Here is a 25,335-nt window from a genome sequence, read left to right as displayed (position 1 = left end):
AGTTCTAGGAATCAATGTCCATGTTTGATTTTCAGCAAGCGCATCCATCTCTTCTTTCATAGCCCTATACCAAGCTTGATTAGCTAAAGCTGACTTGATAGACTTTGGTTCCATAGGAACTGGATAATCAGCTACATAAGCATACTTTGGATTTGGTTTTTAAATTCCAGACTTTAGTCGAGTCTGCATATGATGATTATTACTTGTACCTTGAGAGGAAGACAAAATGGAATTGGAATTGGGGTCCCTTTCATTAGAACTACCTTCAGCTGGTAGATCATTGTGTGAAGATAAAGAACTGATAGTATTTTGTCCTTGAGAAATAGAACAATCTTGAGGCATAGCATCTATAGATTGTTCTTCGGTCATTGTCTCATCTTGCATATTCCTTGAGGAAGTGATCTGAGATTGTTGTCTGTGACATGGATGATAAGTATAGAAATCATGGAAATCAGGATGGATCTGGTTTGTGGCTGACTGATGAGTGGATCCAGTAACTGGTGACTCGGTGCTTGATGACTCAAGAAAATGTATGCCTTCACTCCATTGTTTGTATAAGTTTGTATAATGTCCATATTCATTGATCAGCTTCTTTGTAAAAGGATAGGAATACTCATCAAAGACAACATGCCTACTGATGTATACTCGATTATTAGTTGGGACCAAACATCGATACCCTTTGTGCTGATTGCTATAACCCAAGAAGATACAGGGGAGAGATCGAGGATCAAGTTTATGACTTGCATATGGTCTTAAGCAATGATAGCATGCACAGCCAAAAACTTTTAAATGATCATACCTTGGCTGTCTATTATGAAGTTTGTTATAAGGTGTGTCCATCTGCAACTTTGGTGTGGGAAGAATGTTGATGATGTAATTAGCTGTCACAAATGCATCCACCCAAAATTTCAGTGGAACTTTTGAGTGATAGAGCATAGCTAATCCAAGTTCAACGATGTGTCGATGCTTTCTTTCGAGACCCCATTCGTTCGGAGTGTGAGGACATGATATGAACTGTCTTATTCCATGGTGACTCGAAATTTTTGAAATCTAATGCTTATGAACTCTCCTCCTCCATCACTGGGAAGATTTTAATCGATGATTTATCTTTGTCGTTCAACTAACTTCTGAAATTGAACAAATATATCATAAAACTCAGATTTCAACTTCATGGGATATAGACAGCAATATCGAGAGAAATTGTCAACAAAAATCACATAATATCTAAACTTTTGAAAGGAACAGACTAGTGATGGTCCCCATATGTCACAATGAATTCTTTCTAATGGAGAACTTGATGTAGAATCCGAAAAAGGGAACGATAGAGCTGAACTTTTGGCTATTTGACAGCTGCTGCAAACAACTTGAGATGATGAAACAAATTGTATAAGCTTCTGTTTTTGCAGATGTTGAACTACTTGAGCATTTGTATGAGCCAAACGCTGATGCCATATATCTTCACCGACTGTCTTTTGCCGCTGAGTAAAGAAGGCTTCGTGGTACGTGGATTAGCTTGATAAAGACCTCTAATTTTCCTTCCGAGCTTCACCATTGTGTTGGTATTGTTGTCCTTTACATAAACACCAGTTTTGTCAAAAATAAAGGAACAAGGGAAGTCATCTCGTGTGAGTTTAGATATCTTGAAAGGAGGTTCTTCTTTATCTCTGGGACAATTAGAACATCGTTAAGAGGTAATGTATTGTTCTTTGTTTTGAGCCAGGTGTTGCCAATGTGAGTTACAGGTAAACATGATCCATTGCCTATCATAATAGTATCATGTCCTTGATATTTAGAAAGAGTATGGAGCATACCAGATCAGCACTAATGTGAGCCGTAGCTCAGTCGGATACCACTCACTTTTGTTGAGTCTTCAATATGCATTGCTGTTAAGGCTGCTGGAATATCCCTCGCTTGATAAGAATTGTCAAAACGATACCAAAAATGGCGAAGAGCATCATGTCCAGACTTTTTACATATTTGACACTCTAATCGAATGCTACTTGTTTCTTTTTCATTCTGCAAATTTTTACTCGAATTTGCAGAGGGATAAGTCTTAACATTTTGATACCTTTGTGAGTAAGTGGTGTAGGGTCTAAACCCTTGGTTTGTTGTAGGGATAACATTTCTCTGTCTAGGGTGTTGATTTCCTTGCCCGGACTCGGAGATATCGTTGCACAATTCGATATCTTTCAAAACCACGAACCCTATTGTTACCGGCCCGCCACGACCATAGCTTCGACCACCCTCGTATCCTCCTCTTTCGAGATATAAATCCGAAGCTTGAGAAAAGTAGTTTTCATTTGTGATATCTTTAGACCGATCCCGAAACTGTCTTTGTCCAAAATACGCCAAATTCGGGTTGAACGACTCCGGAAAAGTTTTGAGTCTTGATTCAAACCTTTCTAATTGAGCAATAACCTCATCATACTCGGCGAGGCTTCAAACAATATATGGTAGTCCGAAAGTTCTCATACTCAGGACCTAAACCTTCCAATACACCAAACATCTTGGTTATATCATCCACAGGTTTGCCTATTGCATTCAACTGATCACATATGGATTTATATTCCCTGAGATAATCAGCAAGGGTTTGTTCATGCTTGTGACAAGTTTGCAATTTCCCCCTTAATTCGAACTCTCTAGCAATTGATTTCTGTGTAAACCTTTTCAGAAGAGTTTGCCATACTTCGGATGATGTTTCCAATCCGATTATTAGGCTCAGAATATTTTCAATAACAGCTCTAGAGATCCATGATGAAATCAACTGATCTGTTCTAGTCCAGTCAATGTAATCTGGATTAATAAGATCGGTTTCACAACCTTCATCCTCTGTTTGCAGCATTCGAGAGGGTGAAGGAATATCTTCATTAACAAAACCAAACAGATCTTGGCTTTTCAAAAACCTTTGGATCTGAGCTTGCCACAATAGGAAGTTGTTCTCAGAAAGTTTGATTGTGACGAAGTTTGTGATATTCACATGTATCGGAAAAGGATATTTTGGAGTTCTAATCGCCATTCTTATGATTCTTTGAAGAAGATGACAACAGTAGTGCTTATGAACTCTAAGCCTGTATGAGTTTACCTTGATCAAGAGAACTTCAGTGTTCGTTTACTTCTTCAGACTTGATGCACGTCGATCTTCCTGCTCTGATACCATGTGAACTTATGAAATCAAGAATACAGGAGATGAAGATGAAGAATGATAGTAGACGATCTGTGAAGAAGCTTTCGATACTGTATTTCCATTCATTTGAACAAAAAGAGATAGTAGAATGCAGCAGAAACTTTCTGAATCATTATGTTCTACTTGCCTTGAACCGGTTACAATACCTCTCTATATATCGACAGAAAACAGAGGACTAACAACTAGAAAAAGTGAACTAACTAACTTTTAACTAACAAACTTTACAGCTGAATATAACAGAACAGCAATCTTGAGACTTGGCAATCCGTGTCTTTGACATTTGTATGATCTCCACCGTTGATGAAATTCGTTATCCAAGAGTTATCAATTTCTTCAGCTCTTTTACTTCTTGATTGCCTTATGGTGATCCACATCTATCATAGTCGAGGACTTCACCTCCTGTGGTTGACTTCTCGAGTCGAGAACCTCCTGTGATTGATTTCTCAATATTGCAGACTTGGCTTCTCGATATAGCAAACTTGGTTTTGATCTTGATTCTTTAACAATGAGGGCGAAAACAGAACCAAAAAAGAAAAAGAGGGTAGCCCGTGGTATTCCCTACCCCGCCCGACGACGACGAATGAGGGGAGAGCTCGGTAAATCGGGTCTCGTCCCGTCACCTCAAGCGTTTCCAAGCTGGGATCCTCAGGAGAAACGGCTCGAACTGTGGAAATTAAAAAAAAAAACAGAAACGTGACCTACCGTGTTGGGCACGGGAAGGACGAGAGCCGCGGGCACGAGAACGCCGGAAGTCGTTGGATGGGGCTCAGGCGTGGCAGGACTTCCGGAGGGCTTCTCGCTCTCAGACTCTCTCTTTCTCGGTTGCTCCTTTTCTCTCTGTTCCTCTTCCCTACGCCTTCAGCCAAGCTCCCCACGAAGCCTCCAGAACAGTGGAACCGTAACTTTGACACCTCGCGCACGTCGGGATCGTTAGAGATTGGAAGGAGACGAGACGGATCTGCGCTCAACGTTGTGATAATCTATTCCCAACTTCTGGGAAAAAGATGGGATTTCTTTTGTGGATTGCTAGGCGGAGTGAGTCGAGTGGGAACCAGAATTTGAGAGAATGGAACGAAGGGAAGGAGAAGCCTTTGCTTCCCCAGCCAAAGCCCAAGATGGTGGTTTCTCGCCCTTTGGCTCCTCCCTCTCTTTTGTTTGTGAATGTTCCTTCTTCCATGCATGAGATGGACTGGGGAAAGAAAAGGAGGAGAGGGCCAGAGCTCGACCCAAACGAGCTGGGTCGAATGGCTCAATTTCTTTTTCTTTTTATTTTTTCTTCTTCTTAAAAAAAAAACTAATTTAATATTATTATTTTTTCCAATTTTTTTTAATAATTAATGCTAGTAATGCTAATGTTCCTAATGTCTATGTGTGAGGCAATTTAATGAAAATTACTTTTGCAAAGGATTAAAAATTGATCCCTATTTTATATGTAATCAATGAATAATTAAACAAGTAGCTAAAATTTAGATGTCTACAATCACGTACAATATCACCCTACCAATTGTAAAATAATGCGAAAGCTAAGTGGATCTTGCATTGTAACACTAGAAATTAACGTCATTCAATATGCATATAAATAAATAAATACAACCAGGATTCGTGGCCACCCTTCTAACATGGAAGGGGTTGTGAGGGATTCAAATCCTCACATTCTCAGAGGAGGATGGGGTGGGGATGCGTAAGTTTCAGGAGTGGGTTTCGACTCCCACGCCCTGCAAGAGGCAAGGGAAAAGTCTGAGAGTGAGTGTAAAGTAGAAATAGAGTATGCCTAACAAAAAAAAAAATCTGCATATAAATACCTGCTCCACTAGGAGAGCTAATACCAAATGATATAGAATTTATAATTGGATGCTTGGGTATTTTTCACATCTAGATTACACCTCCACCATATTTACATATAGGACATCTCAAGTGGATGTAAAATGTACAAAACAAAATATCACTGTGCGTTTGGCTCTTTTCCAAGGCTCCTCCATGGTACATTATTATGTCTACGGTCAAAGTAACTTTGAGAGACTTATGTTGCAGCATCAAAGTAAAACCACCAAATTTGTCATTTGGTTTTTTTTTTTTTTTTTTTGTTATGTAGAATAGATTGTTATTCTCATAATATACTAAAAGCTCATGAAGGGCCTTATGGGACAATATGCAATCTTAGAGATTGTCTAGTTCGCAAAGCTCTAGCATGAGGGAAAGGCAATCATCAGTCTCACAGCCATTGAGGATCTGGAGGATGTGAGGGTGACGGGAAAGTAGGGTCATGAGCTTGGGTTCGTTGACGAGGCAATGGTGGTAAGTGGCATCGGAGTGACGGCTCTTGTCAGTGACCTTGCAAGCATTGAAGGCCTTGTTGGGAATGGGCATTTTTCAATATATATTTCTTCTATGTCTCTGTCTAAATGTGATTTTCTCACGGCTGGTGACTTTGCTTTTAATTGAAGGCAATAGGCTTCTTCTATTTTGGAATGAGAAATGATTGTGTGATAGTTTTTAATATACTATAAGAATAACAGTCTATTCTCGATCACAAAAAATCAAATGACAAATAATTATAAATTGTTGTGAAACTCACTTCTTCAAGAATTTGTAACTCACAATAGACCTATTCTCACAATATCTCAAAAATTGTTATGCTAGCAAAATCAAATAATATGTGGCTCGCTATGCCACTTAAGCAATTTGACGGAATGACCTATGGCTAATAATGGAAGGACTTGATTCGATAAATTTAGTAAGTTGGAGAATTTAATGACACAAAAAGTGAAACTTACAAGATTGAACCGCAGTCAATTCGCTAAGAAAAAATGTCAATTCTTTCTTGGAAAATATAGATGCTTTTACCTTGGATGCATAAGGCTTCATATCAAAGTATAATCTTCATCCGCAAGGCGCTTTCTGGAGTCGCATGAAGCAACATCTTTAACCAAAAAGAATTCTACAATGCATTCTGGTGGAAGTTATCCGTGGCTAATAAACTTTCAGGCAAGTAACCGTTCTTCCTTGTTTTGGTGGTTCTCCTTATCTTCTTTCCAAAAAGAAAAGGAAAGAAGAGTTACTATGATGATTAGGAGAAATATTTAAAACAGAAGAAAAGAAGTTGCAACTTGCAAGTTAAATATATTTTTAATGTTCTATAACATCCTCATTGACATTTTCTAAACTCATTAATAATATTCCCTTTGGACTTTCTTTACCGAATGTTGGTCTTTTCTAGAAATAAAAAATAGCATGAGTACAATGTTTTCCAATAGCATGCTATAGGTTTCAAATTTGAGGAGAAATAGGATACAGAGAAAATGTGAAAAACAAAAGGAGAACACCATGTTGAGCCCCTGTGGAAGGGCGGCCCACATTGGCCCTTCTGTTGTTCAAAAGCCTCTGTGGCTACCCTCTACTAACAACTTAAGCCTTTAAGGCAAGACCCTATGATCATCATTTCATTTACCATATACGAGATTAAACACAACAATGTCGTAATTTTCGTATGATGTTTACTCGAGTGTCATGATTTCACAAGTCCATCTATCTTGATATATATAGATTTCGGAACATAAAAAAATGGATAAAATCGGGCTTCTTGTTCAAATGTGATGGAAAATCTTACAAGAAAAATCAAAGGTGGTGAAAAAATTACCAAATGAAGATGCAAAGAAACTAGAATCTAAAGTGAAATACAAGTTAGTCAGTCTTGTGATAAATTAGTCAAGTCTTCACATTGAGAGTTACCCCATTGCAGATTTCAAAGGAAAATGATGGTAAGAGTCTTTTCTCAGAGAGCTCGCGGTGGAAAAATAACCAACATAATCCAGTGAAAAAAGAACAAAAAATATCGAGTCACCGATGGGGACATGTAAGTCAATCACTATCGGTCGAGTGGTGGGCCCTATGCTGGTCTTTTCAGTTTTGTTTTTTCTCCTTTTTCCGAACTTTTCAACACAGCGTGGATTAGTTAATTAGCACCAAATTATGACATGATTTGTTGAACATGCCATTAACAAATCAAAGTGGAGTTGTCAGTAGAAATTTGTTGCTCTCCTACGGAATCAAGCAATTTATTTGACACGATTCGGCTCTGTAAAGAGTTCACTTCACCAAATATTCTCTACAGCGAAAGGCAATATTATGAAACTTCCAAGTAAGAACCCCAAATGTTGCCCATTTGCCTGAACATCTATTTGCAAACTAAAAGCAAACGGAAAGCCTACGTAGAGAGCAACGGAGAAGAAAGGAGAATGATCACGACTTCTCAAATTTCTGAAGGGTGGGCCCCATCTGCACTCGTGACAATCACCCCGTGGACTCAAGTATGGCCTACTTAGCACTACTTAAGCACTCAACATTTTCTCAAAAGTAAAAAACTTTATACTGGGGCCCAAGAGCAGCTTGCTTTCCTTTGTTAGCATGACCATAGGAAGACTTCTTCGCGAGATCACTGAGCAAGAGAAATCATTGATGAACAAGGGTTAGCGATGCAGATTGATCCAGTGGATAGGCACCAGGCTCATGTGATAATACCTCAGTGAAGTGGGTATTGTAGTCCTCCTTTTTCAATCAGAATGCCTCTGCGTTGCCATGTACTTGAACTTTCTCAAATTTCTCAAGGTCACAAGGTGACTTAAATTGGTCACTCGATTAATTACCTTAGCCATATTGAATCAAAATAAGATATTCAAAGGCCAATTTTAATTACTTAGGAGGAGAAATGTGGTACGGATCAAGCCCCCTCAACAAAGCAGATTTGGCAAATAAATTAGTTGGAAATCTTCCTCAAACCAAACAACCCAACCAGTTACGTGGAATTGGTTAGATGATTAGGACCTGTGTTTTATCCATTTTCTCCTCTCAGATTTGGCCTTTCTTCGTGCCTCCTCATATTGTGATTATGTTGATTCGGGGAAATCTAGGTGGTGCAACGTGGCAAGGGTTGAGGCATCGCTCACTATGCCACTTGAGCAATTTGACGGAATGGTCACCGGTCAATAATGGAAAAACTTGATAAATAATTTTAGTAAGCTAGTGGATTTAACGACACAAAGAGTGAAACTTAGAAGGTTAAATCATAGGTAACCCACTAAGAAAAAATATAGATGCTTTTTCCTTGGATGCATGAAGCCCCTCGTATCAAAATATAATCTTTCTCCACAAGGCGCTTTCTAAAATCACAAAGAATTCCACAATGCGTTTTAGTAGAAGTTGTCTGTGGTCGGTCATAAATTCTCGTGAGCAGCCACTCTCCTTGTTTTGGCGGTTCTCCTTAATTTTATTCAAAATAAAAATAAATCAATAAAAATTACTTTGATGATAAGGAGAATTACCAATTTGTGAGAGGCTACTACCACGGCCATATGCTCGAAATGTTTACCCTTGGGGGGATTTTCGCCTTTCTTGACCATGAATGCGCCAAATTTGGCTATTGGCAAGAATCATCAATGCAGCAGTGCAGTAAATTGTTTGTGCTCGAGTGGCTCGAAGTGGGCCATACATAAAGTTCATCGGACGATTGCCATGGGTACAGGTGAAGCCCACACTTCGACAATTTATAAAATTTCATCTTTTTCTTTTCTCTCTCTCTCTCTCCCTCTCCCTCCCCACTATTTTTCTTCGTTCCTTCCTTCCTTGTTCAGAAAGACTATGGCTTTCCCCTACATTTAGTTTAAGTTTGCCAACAGGAGTTATGAGTGAAAATTGGTGGCCTTTGCATGGAATCAAGCAAATTATTTGACATGATTCGGTTTTGTAAAGACGTAGGAACTCCAAATGTTCCCCATCTGATTGAACAAGCCATTAACAGACTAAAGAGAAGTTTCTCCATGAAAATTTGTTGCCCTTGTATGAAAGAGAAGCAAATTATTTGATAATATATGATTTTGCAAGGAATTCATTTCATTGTATCATCTCTGTAACAGAAGGTAAAATTACAAAACTTCCAAGGTTGGAGTCCCAAATGTTTCCTATCTACTTGAACACACCATTAACAGATCAAAGAGTGCTTGGTGAAAATTTTGTTGCCCTTGTATGGAACCGAGCAAATGATTGACATGATTCGGTTTTATAAAAAGACTTCAGTTCAACGAATCATCTCTACAACGGAAGGTAAAATAACGAAATTTTGGAGATAAGAACCCCAAACGTTTAACATCTTATTGAACACACTATTGATAAATCAAAGTGGAGTTCTCAGAAAAAAAATTGTTGTCCTTATAGAAAATCAAGCAAATTATTTGACATGATTCAATTTCGTAAATACTTCACTGTAGCAAATCATTTCTATAGCAAAAGGCAAAATTATGAAACTTCCGGGTAAGAAGCCCAAATGTTTGCCCATTTGACTCAACCTCTATTTGCAAACTAAAAGCAAACGAAAAGCCAGCCTAGAGAGAGCAACGGAGAAGAAGAGAGAATGACTAAAGACTTATCAAATTTCTGAAGGGCGGCCCCAATCTGCACTCGTGATAATCACCCAATGAACTCAAAGTTGGCCTAACTCAGCACTACTCAAGCACCCAACATTTTCTCAAAATTAAAAGACTTTACACTGGGGCCCAACGACAGCTTGCTTTACTTTGTTAGGGCAACCACAGAAAGACTTCTTTGTGAGATCATTGGGCAAGAGAATATGATTCTTATGTCACAGCATGATGCGGAAATTATTGTATTCAGAGGGACGATACACCTTGTGTTCATCCAAACTATTAAATTTGGTAGGTCTTACGTGTCATTCATCGTGCATTGAGCAAGAGAATATGATTCTTATGTCACAGCATGATGCAGAAATTATTGTATTCAGAGGGACGATAAACCTTGTGTTCATCTAAACTATTAAATTTGGTAGGTCTTACGTGTCATTCATCGTGATGAACAAGTGTTAGTGGTGTAAATGGATCTAGAGGGCTAGCATCAGGCTCATGTAATAATGCCTCGGCAGAGTGGGGTATTGTAGTCCTCCTCTTAAACTAGAATACCTCTACATTGCTATATACGTGAACTTTATCAAATTTCTCAAGGTCATGGGGTGACTTAAATTGGTCATTTCGGCATATTGACCAAATTGGATCAAGATAAAATATTCTACAGCTGATTTTAATTACTTAGGATGAGAAATGAGGTATGGATCAAGCCCCCACAATAAAGCAAACCTGGGAAATAAATCGGGGTGCGGATATCGGGAGTGCCAAAACATGGCATGGGGGCACTTTAGTGCCAAAAGTCTCAAAAGACACACTTAAATGTTGAATTTGGAGAATAATGAAATATTTAAGTGCTAACTAGTGAGAAATTCCAGCAAAAGTACTGACTTAACATTTTCCGATGAGATCTTTTATTGACGTAGCAATTCTTTTTTAAAAAAAATTGTCCGTGTAGACACCAAGAGTTCGCTAAGCGATGTCGTTTTTGGCATTTAAGTGATCACTTTCTGCAAAACTTGACACTTAAGTATTAACTTTTAACCATGAGTGGCACTTGAGTGATCACTTGCACCATAACTTGATATTTAAGAGATCTTTTTTTAACCATGACTAACACTTAAATGAACATGGAAGACAACATCCTTTTAGACAAGGTTTGCGGAGTTGGCTATGACTAGACTACTTATATTATTAAAAATATAATACATCAAATTTTTTACTACTCTTCCCGAACTTGATACTTAGTGTCTCAATTTTCAAAAAAGTTTTACTTAGGTGTACCTTTTGGAACTTTTAGTATTAAAGTGTTCACCTGTACAAAATTTCGGCACTCTCGGTATACTTTTCTCCAAATAAATCAATTTAAATTCCTCATCAAACTTGAAAACCCAACTAGTTACATGGAAATGGTCAGATGATTACGACTTGTCCTTTATCCGTTTTCTCGTCTTAGATTGGCCTATCTTTGTGCCTCCATATATCATGATTAGGCTGATTCAGGGGACCCTAGGCAGAGCAGGGTGGCAACGGTTGAAGGATCGCTCACTATGCCAATTGAGCAATTTGACCAAATGGTTAAAGGTCAATAACGGAAGGACTTGACACAATAATATCAATACGTTGAGGATTTAATGACACAGAGCGAAATTTAAAGAGTTAAATCGTACGTAACTCACTAAGAAAAGATATAGATGCTTTTTCTTTGGATACATGAGGCCCCTTGTATCAAAATATAATCTTCTTCCACAAGGCATTTTCTGTAATTGCATAAACCAACAGCTTTAATCGAGAAGAATTCCACGGTGCATTTTAGTAAAAGTTGTCCATGGTCAATAATAAATTCTCTTGCGAGTAGCCATTCTCCTTGTTTTGGCAATTCTCCTTATTTTCATTCAAAATAAAAATAAATAAATAAATAAATAAGAGTTACTATGATGATCAGGAGAATGACTAATGTAAGGACTTGATATTATACGTTACTCTTCTTTATATTTGGAAATCTCATATGCTTAAATAAAATTTAATTTGTGTAAGTGCTACAAAAAGGTTTGAGAGTGAGTCTTCTTTTTCCTGTCTAAGTGAAAAAGGAGAGTCCCTTGTTCATCTGCCTTCCGCAGTTCGAGTTCCCTCTCTCACCCTAGCTTGTTGAAATGGTGTCTCTCATAGGTGTCGTGCAAGGATTTGTCCGAGAAATGAAGAACCTAAGCAGAAATTGACTGAAATCGACGATCAGAAGGAGCGCAAATGTAAAAATTACAGATAAAGGAAACCGTTCACTATACTAACAAATGTGAAATTTCTTTATTTAGTCAACTAATAAGTGCTCCAAGAGCACACTTCTCATGTACTAGAATTTGATATTGTTGTTCTTAGATGGATTTACCATAGACTAATATATGTTTTAATCTAGTTTTACTCACCTTTTACTCCCACCCGCTTCAAGTTTCCCTTTTCCACAATACATTAAATGTATGACTAAGAAAGTCACACGAAGACTTTGGAGCGGGCAAAATGGAAACGATATGAAATGGTGCTAAGCGAATGGACTTAGGTTCAATTTGGATCATGAAAGAAGGGAATATATTCTCTGATGGCATAGGCATCTTGACGATTCCGCACGAGAAGCCGAAAGTAAGAATAAGAAAACTAGAGAGCATGTGCCATGCGTTCTATGTGTTCTGCCTTTCCAGACCCAGGGGAAGTTCCCGGGAAGGGTGCTTCCCTGAGATTTACAATCTAGGCCATCGTGTCACATGCGAGTATTTGACTGACACAAAGGCGGGCCTTGCTGGAACTTTGTCTTCTTGTCTGAATAGAGACAGGGAAAGAGGGGAACAAATGAAGATAGAAGTAAGGGGGGTGGTGCCTCATTTTTAGGGATTCTGATTTTTTAAACGGATTATTTTTGGGCAAAAATGTCCCTGTTTCATCCTAGAAAAACAATGTGTTCGTTGGCAAGTTTAAAAAAAAAAAAAAAAAAAAAAAATTTGGCCTCTCAGACTCTTATTTATAATAAAGTTCATTCTGAAGTTTTAGAAAATGAACCCAATTTAGATCAACCATTTAGAATTTCCCCTGGTTTATATCTTTTTGGGTTTCGCTCGCTCTCAGCTTGGCTCGCCCTCCTCCACCTCAAATGCCGCGTCCATTTTTCACTGGGCCATGATTTGACCAGTCACGAGTACGAAATTGCCAAGTCGATGAATAAAAAATGCCGTCGTTGGCGGGAATCATGAATAGGGTCAGCGGTTTCAGATTTTTTACATATTACACCTGTAATCTAAAATCTACTATATAAAATAGGTTTTTCATTTTTTGAAACATGAAACCTATTATGTATAGCCTAAAATCTGAAATCTACCCTATAATAGATTTTAGGGTTGGTTCTTAGGTCTATCCATATTACACATATTATTAATTCATGAATTAAAACATTTGATGACTACCACTTGCTTTTACAATTCATTGACAATAGAAGTATACGAAAAATATGAACATTAATAAAGTAAAAATTTCAGACATAAAACGAAAGTTCAAACTAGTGCTTGCAGATTATACACTTATCATCTAATGGTATGAAACATTATAAGATCGCGTGAACACATAAATCGAGAAAAACATTAAAATTCTAGGTTACCGATTATAGGATTTAAGTTTCAGATTTCTCCAATTAAGAACGTTCAAAACAGGTTTTTTGTTTTTTAGAACTTGAAGCTTATCTTGCATGTTTTGAAACTTGGAATCTATACTTTCTCACCGGTCCAATTCTCAGGTTCAGTTGCTCACTCTTAATCATGAATGCAACAATGCAATATAATATTATACTTTTACTGGGAACAAGCGAAATACAACTAGTTTTACTTGGCAGTTTTGCTGAACTAGTGGAATCATCGCTGTACCATCAGAGTAAAGCAGTCATAGGAAGACTTCGCCCAATAGATGAGCGCAAAGGCCATTTGGATGTCCATTCAAAGGATTCTTTCTTTTGACAGATAGTACTAGCAAACTGTTATAACCTATTTCCTTTCCCTTCTTGCCTGAGTTTTGATTTCGTGAGATCAGTGAACAAGAGAGAAATGGCAGAATCCGCAGTGTCCTTTTTGGTTGAGAAGCTCGCTATGTTGGTTGAGAAAGAGGTGAAACTTTTGAAAGGGGTACATGGAGAATTTCAACTCATCAGAAATGAGTTTGAGCGCATGAAGGCCTTCTTAGCAAGTGCTGAGTCGTCACAAGAAGAGGACCCTGAGTTGAAGGTATGGGTGAAACAAGTCATAGAAGTTGCATACGACACGGAGGATATTCTAGATGGATTCATGCTCAAGTTGGCAAGAGATCACGGGCATGGTTTCACGGGGTACCTTCGCAAGATCAAGTCATCCATACAGAACTTGAAAGCATGCCATCATATCTCCTCCAAGATAGCTGATATCAAGTCAAGAGTCAGCAGCATCGGCGAAGGGCATTGGTGATACCATTTCAACTCATATCGCACAGAGCAAAGTGAAAGCGCATCCACTGGAAGCACCTCATGGCACGATCTCAGGGAGGACGCTTTTCTAGTCGAGGAAGGTGAACTAGTGGGGATTGATGAGCCGAGAGAAGAGATTATCAAGTGGCTTGTTGATGGAGAACCAGGACTTGAAGTTGTATCAATCTTAGGGATGGGGGGTTTAGGGAAGACCACTCTGGCCGGAAGAGTCTACGACAATCAACAAGTAAAAGCTTACTTCCAAAGCCATGCATGGATCAATGTCTCACAGTCTTATAAGATTGAGGATATTTTGAGGGACATGATTGTACAACTTCATAGAGAATTCCAGCAACCAATCCCTCAAGGAATCGAAATCATGAGAAGCACGAGTCTCAAGCAGATAGTTAAAGCCTTTCTGCAGCAAAAGAGGTACATCATTATTCTAGATGATGTATGGGACAAGGAAGGAATAGATGGTATAAAAAATGCAATGCCCAATAGCAATTTCTGTAGCCTAATATTAATCACTAACCGTATTGCTCACATTGCTATGGTCTCATCCAATGAACCAAAAATTTATACCTGTAAGCCATTGTCTTCAAAGGATTCATGGTCCTTATTCTACAAGAAAGCCTTCCGAGGGAAAACCTGTCCTCCTTACCTAGAACAAGAAAGCCTTTGTCGACAGATTTTGAAAAATGTGAGGGTTTGCCACTTGCCATAATGGCTCTTGGTGGTCTTCTCTTTGCAAAAGATGTTCAAGAATGGGAGATGATTTCTCACAGCCTTGCTGCAGAACTAGAAAGCAATGACATGATGCAAAATTTCAAGAAAATTCTTAGCTTGAGCTACAGTGATTTGCATTATAACTTGAAAAGCTGTTTTATGTACTTGGGAGTATTTCCAGAGGATTGTGTGATTAAGTGTGCAAGACTCATTCGTTTGTGGATCGCAGAAGGGTTTGTTAAGGAAAGAGAAGGGATGACACAGGAAGGGGTTGCTCAAAGATACTTGAAGGAGCTTGTTAATAGAAGTTTGGTGCAAATTGCAGAAACAACTTCCGATGGACGGATAAAAAGATGTAGGATACATGACCTAATGCGTGAAAGTATCCTTTCTAAGCTAGGAGATATAAACTTTGTTTCGTTTACATCTGAGCAAAAAGTAGAGTTGCATGAAAGAGTCCGGCGTTTGTCAATCCAATACAACTGCAATAATGCACTGAAACAGCTAAATCTCCCTAGTTTACACTCTCTACTCATTTTGAGTCAACATCATCGTCTAGCTCAGATGAGCAATTTATCCCAAGGGGCTATCGGCTGCTGAGGGTGTTAGATCTAAAAGATTCACCACTTCACAAGTTCCCCAAACAAATACTAGTTATGTTCCACTTGAAGTTTTAGTTTGAGAAGGACCCAAGTGCGTATCATTCCTAGATCAATTGGGAAACTCCAAAATCTGGAGACTCTGGATCTTAAACACACGTTGGTCTCTGAGCTGCCTACGGAGATAACCAAGCTCAAGAAACTACAGTATCTGTTGGTGTACAATTATGCAGAAATCACACCTTCTCAACCCTTTAGTTTTATTACAGGATTTCTAGCTCCTCAGGGCATTGGAGCGTTAGCATCACTGCAGAAATTGTGCTTTGTAAAAGCTGGAGGTAGTCGGAGCAAGAACACAATGCAAGAGCTGGGAGAATTATGTCAACTAAGGAGGTTGGGCATAACGTACCTAAAGAAAGATGATGCAAAGGGACTATGCCACTCTGTTGAGAAGATGACCAAACTTCGATCACTAGCAGTGAATGCACAAAGTGTGTCTGAAGTTATTGATTTGGATTTTTTATCTTCACCTCCCTTGCTACTTCGGCATCTATATATCAGAGGATGTCTAAGGAAGCTACCTAATTGGCTTCCTCTACTAAACAATCTGGCCAGAGTGAGTTTGGAATGGAGTAGATTGAAATCTAGCCCCCTAATTCCTCTCCAGAATTTGCCCAATTTGATGGAGCTTGATCTTGCTAATGCTTTTGATGGGGAAATTTTGGTTTTTGGAGATAGAGGGTTCCCAAAGCTCAAGAAGATGGTCCTCACTAATCTAGAAAATCTCAGATTTGTGTCGATGAATGGTCAGGCAGTGCCTTGCCTTCAGAGTCTCTCCATTTGCAAATGCAGGCACTTGGATTGGCAATCGTTATTGGTTGTCATCCGTGGCCTCACCCTCCTCACGTATATTCGCTTCGATGAGATGCCAGAAGAATTTGCACTTGCGTTCTATCTGTACAGCAGTAACAAAATGATGAGGGAGGGTGTTCTACAACAGTGCTGTGAGGATGTGATGGAACGTAATCCTAAAGTTCACTTTGTCTGGTGGGAAGAGGATCACTGGGAGTGGTATGATCTTAACTCTTATTGCTATAATCTCATCAAGCGTAGGGTGATGAGCCGCGATGAGGTTCTTCCTGAAGTATCATAGATAAGAGGGATGTATTGGGCCTTGTGACCCCCTCGGTCTGTCATGGTTCCCTAGAGGCCCATCAACAAGAGAAAGAAGATCCTCTAGTATTTTTATGATTTCTTCCATTATCAATATTTTTATATGGACCTTTCAATTCTTTCATCTTTGAATTTACTGCCTTCATGTCCCCCGGTGCTATCTTCTTCTTGTTGTTGTTATCTTATTTAGTGATGAGTACATTTGCTTAGTATTTTCTGCATTCGTTGGATGAACTTTGCTTTTGTTTTGGCCCTATATGGGGGAGAAAGAGTGATTTGACTAAAGAAAGAGAAGAACTACAATTTTCCTCTTGAAAAATCACGTTAGGCATGTGTGAACAGAAAAATAGATGGAGGAATGATAGACGTCATAAAATGAAAGTTCAGTAGAGTTCTAACTAACAGTCGAAGATTTGCTGGCAAACGTGTGGAGTTTCGTGTTATTTCTTCTTTACTCATGCACATTATTTTTAATCTTTCTAATACTTGGATTAATTTGTTATAAGCCATATATTACAGATTAATTCTTCGTTATTCAAAATAATGTGTCCAAAAGTTAGCATACGAGTACAGGATAAATCTGCGGAACATATTAAAGGACTTCCAAAATATAGATATGCGAATAATTGACATAAAATACATCAACAAAAATTTTAGATTAGGCAACTCTAAAAGTTCGGATTAGAAAAGTTGCAATTATTCAAGTGAAGGAAATGCAGATAGCCACAAAAGCAAAGTGTAAATTCATAAGTATCTCATGAAGAGTAATAAGGATGTTTTATTCTTCTGCATTGCAAAGGTCTTCTATTGCTGTGGATTCGTAGCCCAACCCGATTCTTCTGCATTTTAATTTACATTCTCAGTGGAAGGCAAACCATCTTTTCGTTAAAACAGAAGTAAATTCTTTACCTTCTCTATTCACATTCCCCAAATGGCAAATACCAAGAAAAAAATTGGAAAAGAAAAGGACCAAAATAGTTCTTAAGCCACTAGTATCTATCTACTGTCTCAGATTCTCAAATAAACCAAAGTTTATACAATAACCACGGACGATAGAATTAACAACAGAGTTGCTGAAATTCTGGAGGAAGAAGAAGCTGCTGTCACCTGTTGGGGAAGACTCATGTGGCCACTCAATAAATGCAGAGTCGTACCAAAAATAGTACTTGCTGGATTTTTAGAGTCATATCCATGTGAGGAATCTTCAGTCTGTTGCATTAGGCAAATGCAATGCAAACTTGGTCATCTCTCTATCTCTCTCTCCAGAAAATTATTTACGTCATTGGCATAATTGAGAGGCAACATTTATACACAAACTTTTGATGGTGACTGTCTTTGTGCTTCTGAGAGACATGGATCTTTTCCTAAGGTGAGATCAGGCCAGTCTACAGTCTCTTCTACACTGAGGATTCAAGCATGTCCTGCTAGATGAGACAGGGCAAAAACAGAGCAAGAGGACTACCATAAGAGAGGCACTTCCCTAGATTGAGATGATAGACGAACATGTTAATGCAAAATGACATTCTTCAGATCTGTGGAACGTTGAAAAGGAAGCTAGCGAGTATACTTTCGGTTCATTTGGAAAAGAACTTTTCTCCATTTCTTTTCGTCTAGCAATATCGAATACAAGTTATAAGCTGCATGGACCTTTCAACACCATTCGAAGCGCTCACTCAAGGCCTGCTCTGCAGATATCCTCCTGGAAACAACCCTGCAAATCATCTTACTCAAAGTCCTTAACCGCCGCCAAGACGTTGTAAAGGCTCGCCGGGAACTCAGGTTCCCCCTCAGCACAGCCTAGAAAACCTCTAAGGCTGACTTGGCCCGGAACAGCGGCGACCCCACAATCATCACGCACAACACCACCCCAACCCTCCGCTCCGCATGTCCACCTCCTCGCCATACTCCCACCGCATCAGCACCTCTGGAGAAACGGAGTACGGCGTTCCCACGACACCCTCCACAGGCCCGCCATCATGCAACCAGGTCGCTGAGCCAAACCTCACCAGCTTCAGCCCTTGAATCAAAGAGCACGTTCTCGTGCCTCACATCACGGTGAACAATGGTCACCGGTAGCAGTCCGTGAGGGCCGGAAACAATGCGCCATGGCGCAGAGGAGTTGCACCATGCAAGCGGCGGCATCAGGCTCAAGGAGTACCTTACGGGACAATATTCGGTCGTAGAGAGCGTCATGTTCGCAGAGCTCTAGCACGAGGGAGAGGTGGTCGTCGGTCTCACAAAAGTTGCGGTTTTTCAAGTGAAGGGATTGCAGAGATGGCCACAAAAGGCCCTCGTTGGGAATTTGTTAGTATCTTTGTAAGGGCCCTCCCTCGCTGGGAACCTCAGGTTCCCTCTCAACACTGCCTCGAAGACCCCATAATCATCACGCACAACACCACCCCAACTGTTGTAAAATAAGGCAGAAACTAAGGGGCTGCATGTTTTCGTTCTTTTTTATTTGGTTTATGAACAGAAATTTTGTTTTTTGTTTCGGAAAAAAAAAAAGAAATGTAAAACGTTTGTTTACGTTTTTGTTCAAAATCAGATTTTTGTTCCCGGAACACAAAAAGAACAGAAATGAGAAACAAAAAAATTATTTTTGCTCCGGAAACACTTTTGAAGAAACACTTTTTCCTTTTTTTCTTCTTCTTTTCTTCTCTCTCCTCTTTTCTTCTTCTTTTCTTCTTCTTTTCTTCTTCTTTTCTTCTTCTTTTCTTCTTTGGCCGGTCGCCGGCTCGGCCATGGCGGCGACCGGCCGTCGAGGGCCGGCGACGCCGTCGAGGGTCGGCGACCTCGCCGGGGCGTCGCCGGCCCCGAGGCCGAGCGTCGTCGGCGCGGGCGAGGCTCGGCCTCGCCTTTACCGGGCGAGCTCAAGCTCACCCAGATCCGGCGAGGCCGAGCCTCGCCCAACCACGGTGAGGCTCGGCCTCGCCGGGGGTCGGCGAGCCTTGCCATGGTCGGGCGAGGCTGTCGGCCGAAAGAAGAAAAAAATAAGAAATAAAGGAAAAAATGAAAAATAAAATAAAAATATTAAAAAATTAAAAGAAACAAAAAAAGACTATAAATTTACCAAACGTGTTTCTATTCATTTTTTAGTCCCAGAACAAGTTTACCAAACGCATCTTTACGGTCAAAAATTGTTCCCCTAAAACAGAAATACTTTTTTCTATTTACATCCATGGAACAATTTTGACAACAGAACGTTACAAACGCGCCCTAAGTGAATCTTGCATCATAACACTAGAGATTTACGTCATCCAATCCGTATATCAATACTTGCTCCATTAAGAGAGCGAGCGGTAAATAATACAAAATCCTAGATTACGCTTAAATTCACGGTGTTTACACAGAAGACATCTCGATTGGATGTAAACCGTACAGAACAATATATCACCTTGTGTTCGGCTTGTCTCTAAGGCTCCACCGTGATGCTTTCTCGAGTCCGCGGTCAAAGCACCTTCCAGAGCCCTCCGTTGCGGCGTCGAAGTAAAACCACCAAAGTTCGTCCTTTTCTCTATTTCTTTTATGCGGCTGAAAAATCAAGAAAAATAAACCCTCCTCATCATATGCCTGATCAACAGTTGCGTCACTTGTGCGGCCTTCAGAGTAGTCAACATCTTAATTGATCATTTGGGATATTTACATATTTGCCACCTTTCCAAAGATAAAATAGATAAATTAAAGTAGCAACCCTTATCTTGGTTCAATAGGAGGACTCCAATAAGGGCAAAAGAACGCTTTAAGTGCCATAACTTTGCCCAAATGGACACTTAAGTCCATAACTTTTAAAGGTACACTTAAGTGCCACATTCGAAGAAAAACGGATCACTTGAGTACCACTTCGACCAAAGTCCGGCCAAAACGCCGACGTGGCATTTTTCTGGCAAAGCGCGCCCAAAACGACGTCATTTTGCACGCCGACGTGGCCAAATAATGCAAAAAAAAGTGTCGTTTTGGGCTGATATGGTAAAAAAATAATTAAACTAAATTAAAAATTAAATTTAGTTTAAATATTTAAAAATAATAATTTTAAAATTAAATTTAGTTGAAATATTAAAAAATTAATAATTTAAAATTTTAAAAACAAATTAAAAATTTGTTTGAAAAAAAAAAAAAAAGGAGGAAAGGGAGGAGGCGGCCGAGGATCAACCCTCAACCGCCGCGCCACCCCCGCCGCCACCGAGAAGGGCCGGCGATGGCGGGGAGGGTCAACCGGTCGCCGGCCTCGGCGGGGCCGTGACCCGACGGGCCAAGGGCTGCCGCCGGGCTGGGGGTGACCCTCGGCGGGCGGCGGCCTCACCGGACTCAGGTGAGGGCTCGCGAGCCTCGCCGTCGCCGGGTCGCCGGCCTGGCCAAGGCCCGCCGACCTCGGCCGACCCTCCCCCGCCGTCGTCGGCCCTTCCGGCTGGGGCAGGCAGCCTAAGGGCTAATCCCTCGACCGCCTCCCTCCCTTTCCTTTTTTTTTTTTTAATTTTTTTTTAAATTATTAATTTTTTAATATTTCAACTAAATTTAATTTTAAAATTATTAATTTTTAATATTTTAACTAAATTTAATTTTAAAATTATTATTTTTAAGTATTTTAACTAAATTTAATTTATAATTTAATTTAATTATTTTTTATCACGTCGGTTCAAAACGATGCTATTTTTGCATTATTTGGCCACGTCAGTATGCAAAACGGCGTCGTTTTGGGCTCGGTTTGCCGGAAAAATGCCACGTCGACGTTTTGGCCAGACTTTGGCCGAATTGTCACTTAAGTGATCCCTTTTACTCCGATTTTGACATTTAAGTGTACCTTTCGTAAGTTATGGCACTTAAGTGTCCATTTGGGCAAAGTTATGACACTCCAAGGGTCCGCACGTCCTCCAATAAGTTTACCAATCAAGAATTCCGGTCCAACTCATCTGATTCGGATCGGGTCTCCAACTCGATACTATAATTTAACACCGACACTCCTCATGTCCACCGCCTCACCATTCTCCCTCCCCATCAGCTCCTCCAATGCATCGTAGTACGGCATTCGCATGGCACCTTCCACGGACCCGCCCTCGTGCGACCGGGCTGCCGAGCTGAAGTCCGCCAGCTTCGGGGCGTCCCTCAAATCCAAGAGCACGTTTCGGGCTTCACGTCCTGGTGAACGACACTCAGGGGGAGGCAATGCATGAGGGCGCGGAGGAGTTGCCCCATGCACGCGGCGGCCTCAGGCTCGGGGAGGGCCTCACGGGACAATATGCGGTCGTAGCGAGTGTCTGGTTCGCAGAGCTCCAGCATGAGGGAGAGGCGGTCGTCGGTCTCGTGGCCGTCGAGGATCCTGAGGATGTGATGGTGAGGGGAAAGGAGGGTCATGAGCTTGGGTTCGTTGACGAGGCATTGGCGGTAAGTGGCGTTGGAGGGACGGCGCTTGTCAATGACCTTGTAGGCGGCGAAGGAGAAGCAGCGGAATATGGTGCCGAAGCGGCGGCGGCCCATTTCGTTTGACACCTGTTATGTGCTCAAGTTTTTTGCTCGTCATGGCCATTTTTCCATATCCGTTTCTTCTCCGTCTCTATCTAATTTGATTTCGTCACAGCGGGTGACTTTGCTTTTAATGGGAGGCAATATGTTTCTTCTATTTCGGAATAGGCCAAGGACATTCATCGTGCGACGGGAGACATGGAGAGATTGTCTCGAGTTGAGATAAATGGTTTTTAGTTGCATTTACAAGTTAGTTATATAACTCATTCCCCCAGCAAAATGATTTATGTAATACTTAGTAAAAGATTTCTGAAAAAGAGGTGACAATTTTGTCATAAAAAAATTCAAATGGACGGATCATATTAAACACAAACTGAAAAGTCTGTCGTATTACTTGTTTAATTATATTTGTAATTAATCTTTAAGGCTAAGTTATTGTTATTCTAATTTTAATTTAACTTGATTCTTGTCCCTTCATGAGAGTGGATGTGTGCCATGAAAAAAAGGGATGAATTGAGACGACCAGTACTGGTCGAAGCAGGGAATTTAATGTTTAGTTAAAATATCATCAAGGGAGGGTGATGAGCCGCGTTTCTCCCTGAAGTATGGTAGATCAGAGCGATGTATTGGCCTTGCCAGTCGCCAGAGTCAACAAAGAAATCATCTTTATTATACTGGTCGAAGCAGGGAAATTAGGTTTAGTTATCGGTTGCCAGATTGAATGATAGACAGAAGGACAAAAAGAAAAATAAGGAGAGAGAGACAGAGAGACAGACAGATGAAGAAAGAACGGATTGGCCTTCACGCAAACGGAGCCGTAAATCTGTACGATGGGCAGTTGTGCACTCAATATTTCCTTTTCCTTTTCTTCTTTTCTACTCTTTTCTCTTAATTTCCTGTTCGAAAATTTTCGGGGTATTTACATTTCAATTTTTGGCCTCGTCCTAAAACGTGAAAATAACTAATAATGCTTCCTTTGGAAACAAGTGACATAACACCATCTTTATTATTCGAATATAACTTTATCCATTTTTGTTATGCAATATTAAAATGCATTCTAATAAAAGATACACGCATTTCAACAAATATTTGTGCGATAAGAAAGATTCGAAATCAAATTTGAATTCAATGCCATTATCTACGCATAATCAAGTGGTTCTTATTGGTCAAAATGGAATACCAATTCAAAATGTATTGACAGTCTATGATTTCAACATGCGCCTTATCTATGTTGGAGATGAACATTTCTCCATGCACATTACTTTTTAATATTTTTAAACTATTCTTTTATGAGGATGAATTCGAACAATTATTTTAAGGAATGTTTCGTTGCACTATTTTCTTTTGTATGAACAGTGACAACTACATGGACAGAGCAGCATATCCATCCTGCTGGGAATTAATTTACATTCTTATAATTGAAGGCCAACCGTGTTTAGCACTTGGTAGCCACCGTGCTCAAGTGTTTTTGCTCGTTACGGGCATTTTATAGTATGTTTGTTTCTTCTCCGTCTCTCTCTAAATTTGATTTTCCCAAAGCTGGTGACTTTGCTTTTAATAGGAGGCAATAGGTTTCTTCTATTTTGAATTACGCCTAGGATATTCGACCTGCGACGGAAGACATGGAGAGATTGTCTTGAGTTGAGATAAACAGCTTTTAAGTGCATTCACAAGTTTGTTGTACAACTCATTCACCTAGCAAAATGATTCATGTAATATTTAATAAATGGTTTATGGAAAAGAGGTGACAATCTTCTGAGGAAAAATTATAATGACCGGATCATATTAAAAACGAACAAAAAATTTGTCCTCTTACTTTCTTTTTTTTTTTATCATAATTGTAATCAATCTTTATGGCTATGTTCTTGTTATTCTAATTTTAATTTAACATGATTCTTGTTCATTTATGAGAGTGGATGTGTGCTATAGAAAAATGGGTAGAATCGGACAATTAGGCTACGCATGACAACGCTTCTGTTCCTGGGAAGAGATTTTTTTCAGAAATAGTTATTTTCCATTTCTACTCCGGGGAACAATTTCTGAATAAAAGAACCCATTTGGTAACGACATAAAATTTCTCTTGGAATAGAAAAAATAGAAATGCGTTTGGTAATGCAACAATTTCTTTTTTTTATTTATTCATTTTTTATTCTTGCGACGGATCGTTGCCGCCGCCGCCCGGTGGCAGCGGTGAGCAGCGGCGGGCGACCGGCGGTCGGCGGTGGTAACCGGCCCGGCGGCAACGGTGGGTGGCTGCAGGCGGTTGACGGTGGTCGCAGCAAGAAAATGAAATAGAAGAAAAATAAAAAAAGAAAATCAGCTTATTTCTAGAAATTATTTTTAGGAATAAGAAGCAACTTTTTTTTTGCTTCTCAAAATTGTTCCTGAACAAAAATTAGAGAAATTATTTCTGGAAACAAATGTTTTACCAAACAGGTTTCTATTCTTTTTTTTTCCGGAGAACAAAAGAACAGAAATTGGAAGAAACATGAGCATTACCATGCGCTACCTTAGTACTAATGATCCCTATTTTGAGTCGGCAAGCCCATCAGCACAACCCATTCAAGGTGTGGGTAAAAATATTTCTTCTAAAAATCGTGATTTTGTGAAAGAGGGGGATCATTTTACTACTAGCCTAACCTATTCGACGGTGGAAACGAGCATCAATCGATTACTTGATTCCAAGGCAAAAATTGGTTGTGCCATTGATGCAAATTGGAAACATATATTGGATCTATGAAGAAGCATGCCTCTTGTCTCTCCCCGTCATGATGAGCCAATACTAACCCACCCTTGGAGTTAAAACAAAATGCTTTTTTTTCCCTTCTTCTTATCATTTTGGAATTATTTACGTCTTGTTCATAAAAGAATTTGAAATGAAGATTTGACATCTCATAGTCTCACATCAAATGAAAGAGGCATTATTAAGTGATTTGTAAGTCAATACTTACCTTCAAATGATCAACTCAACACCTAATGTTGACCAGCACGGATTGATATAGGGAATATTACAAAGCATAAGGAGAGAAAAGAGGCGAAAAAAGTACAAGTTATACATCTTAATCGATGGAAAGGGACTTGTATCGAAGAAGGGCAGAATCAATTTGTGAGGATTAGCAGCATATTGCTACAGTTAGTCCCCTACGTAACAGAAATTGCAATAGTGAAGTTAGCAGGAAAAGGGAGGTGGAGGTGAGAAAGCCAAATATCATTAAGGATGATTAATTTCAAGCATGAAGATCATCAATCTTGTGCTTACTATCATTTCGCAACAGCTCATTATCTCCACGACATTTTAGAAAGAATGATCGTCCT

The 25,335-nt window shown here is 39.6% G+C and overlaps 2 protein-coding genes across 2 annotated transcripts; one reads left to right on the top strand and one right to left on the bottom strand.

Moving 5' to 3' along the window:
* The first annotated feature begins 13,670 nt into the window (after positions 1-13,670).
* Positions 13,671-16,543, top strand: LOC104417616 (disease resistance protein RPM1). Its single transcript, XM_039317989.1, has 4 exons — positions 13,671-14,059; positions 14,138-14,541; positions 14,670-15,098; positions 15,660-16,543. Exons 1-4 carry the CDS (start codon positions 13,671-13,673, stop codon positions 16,541-16,543), a joined length of 2,106 nt encoding a protein of 701 aa, XP_039173923.1.
* Positions 16,544-21,663: 5,120 nt separating this feature from the next.
* On the bottom strand, positions 21,664-22,035 carry LOC104417614 (phosphoenolpyruvate carboxylase kinase 2-like). Its single transcript, XM_010028860.1, has one exon. It carries the CDS (start codon positions 22,033-22,035, stop codon positions 21,664-21,666), a length of 372 nt encoding a protein of 123 aa, XP_010027162.1.
* Between the last annotated feature and the right edge of the window lie 3,300 nt (positions 22,036-25,335).

Source organism: Eucalyptus grandis, chromosome 7, assembly GCF_016545825.1.
Source record: "Eucalyptus grandis isolate ANBG69807.140 chromosome 7, ASM1654582v1, whole genome shotgun sequence".
In the NCBI taxonomy this organism is placed as follows: Eukaryota; Viridiplantae; Streptophyta; class Magnoliopsida; order Myrtales; family Myrtaceae; genus Eucalyptus; species Eucalyptus grandis.
This window is presented reverse-complemented; position numbering and strand designations above follow the sequence as displayed.

Excerpts from the sequence above, each read along its gene's own strand:
- LOC104417614 (XM_010028860.1), bottom strand. The coding sequence starts at position 22,035 with ATGGGCCGCCGCCGCTTCGGCACCATATTCCGCTGCTTCTCCTTCGCC.
- LOC104417616 (XM_039317989.1), top strand. The coding sequence starts at position 13,671 with ATGGCAGAATCCGCAGTGTCCTTTTTGGTTGAGAAGCTCGCTATGTTG. Across the intron at positions 14,060-14,137 it reads AGCATCGGCGAAGGGCATTG|GGAGGACGCTTTTCTAGTCG; the intron begins GTGATACCATTT and ends GCACGATCTCAG. Across the intron at positions 15,099-15,659 it reads GAAGGAGCTTGTTAATAGAA|GATTTCTAGCTCCTCAGGGC; the intron begins GTTTGGTGCAAA and ends GTTTTATTACAG.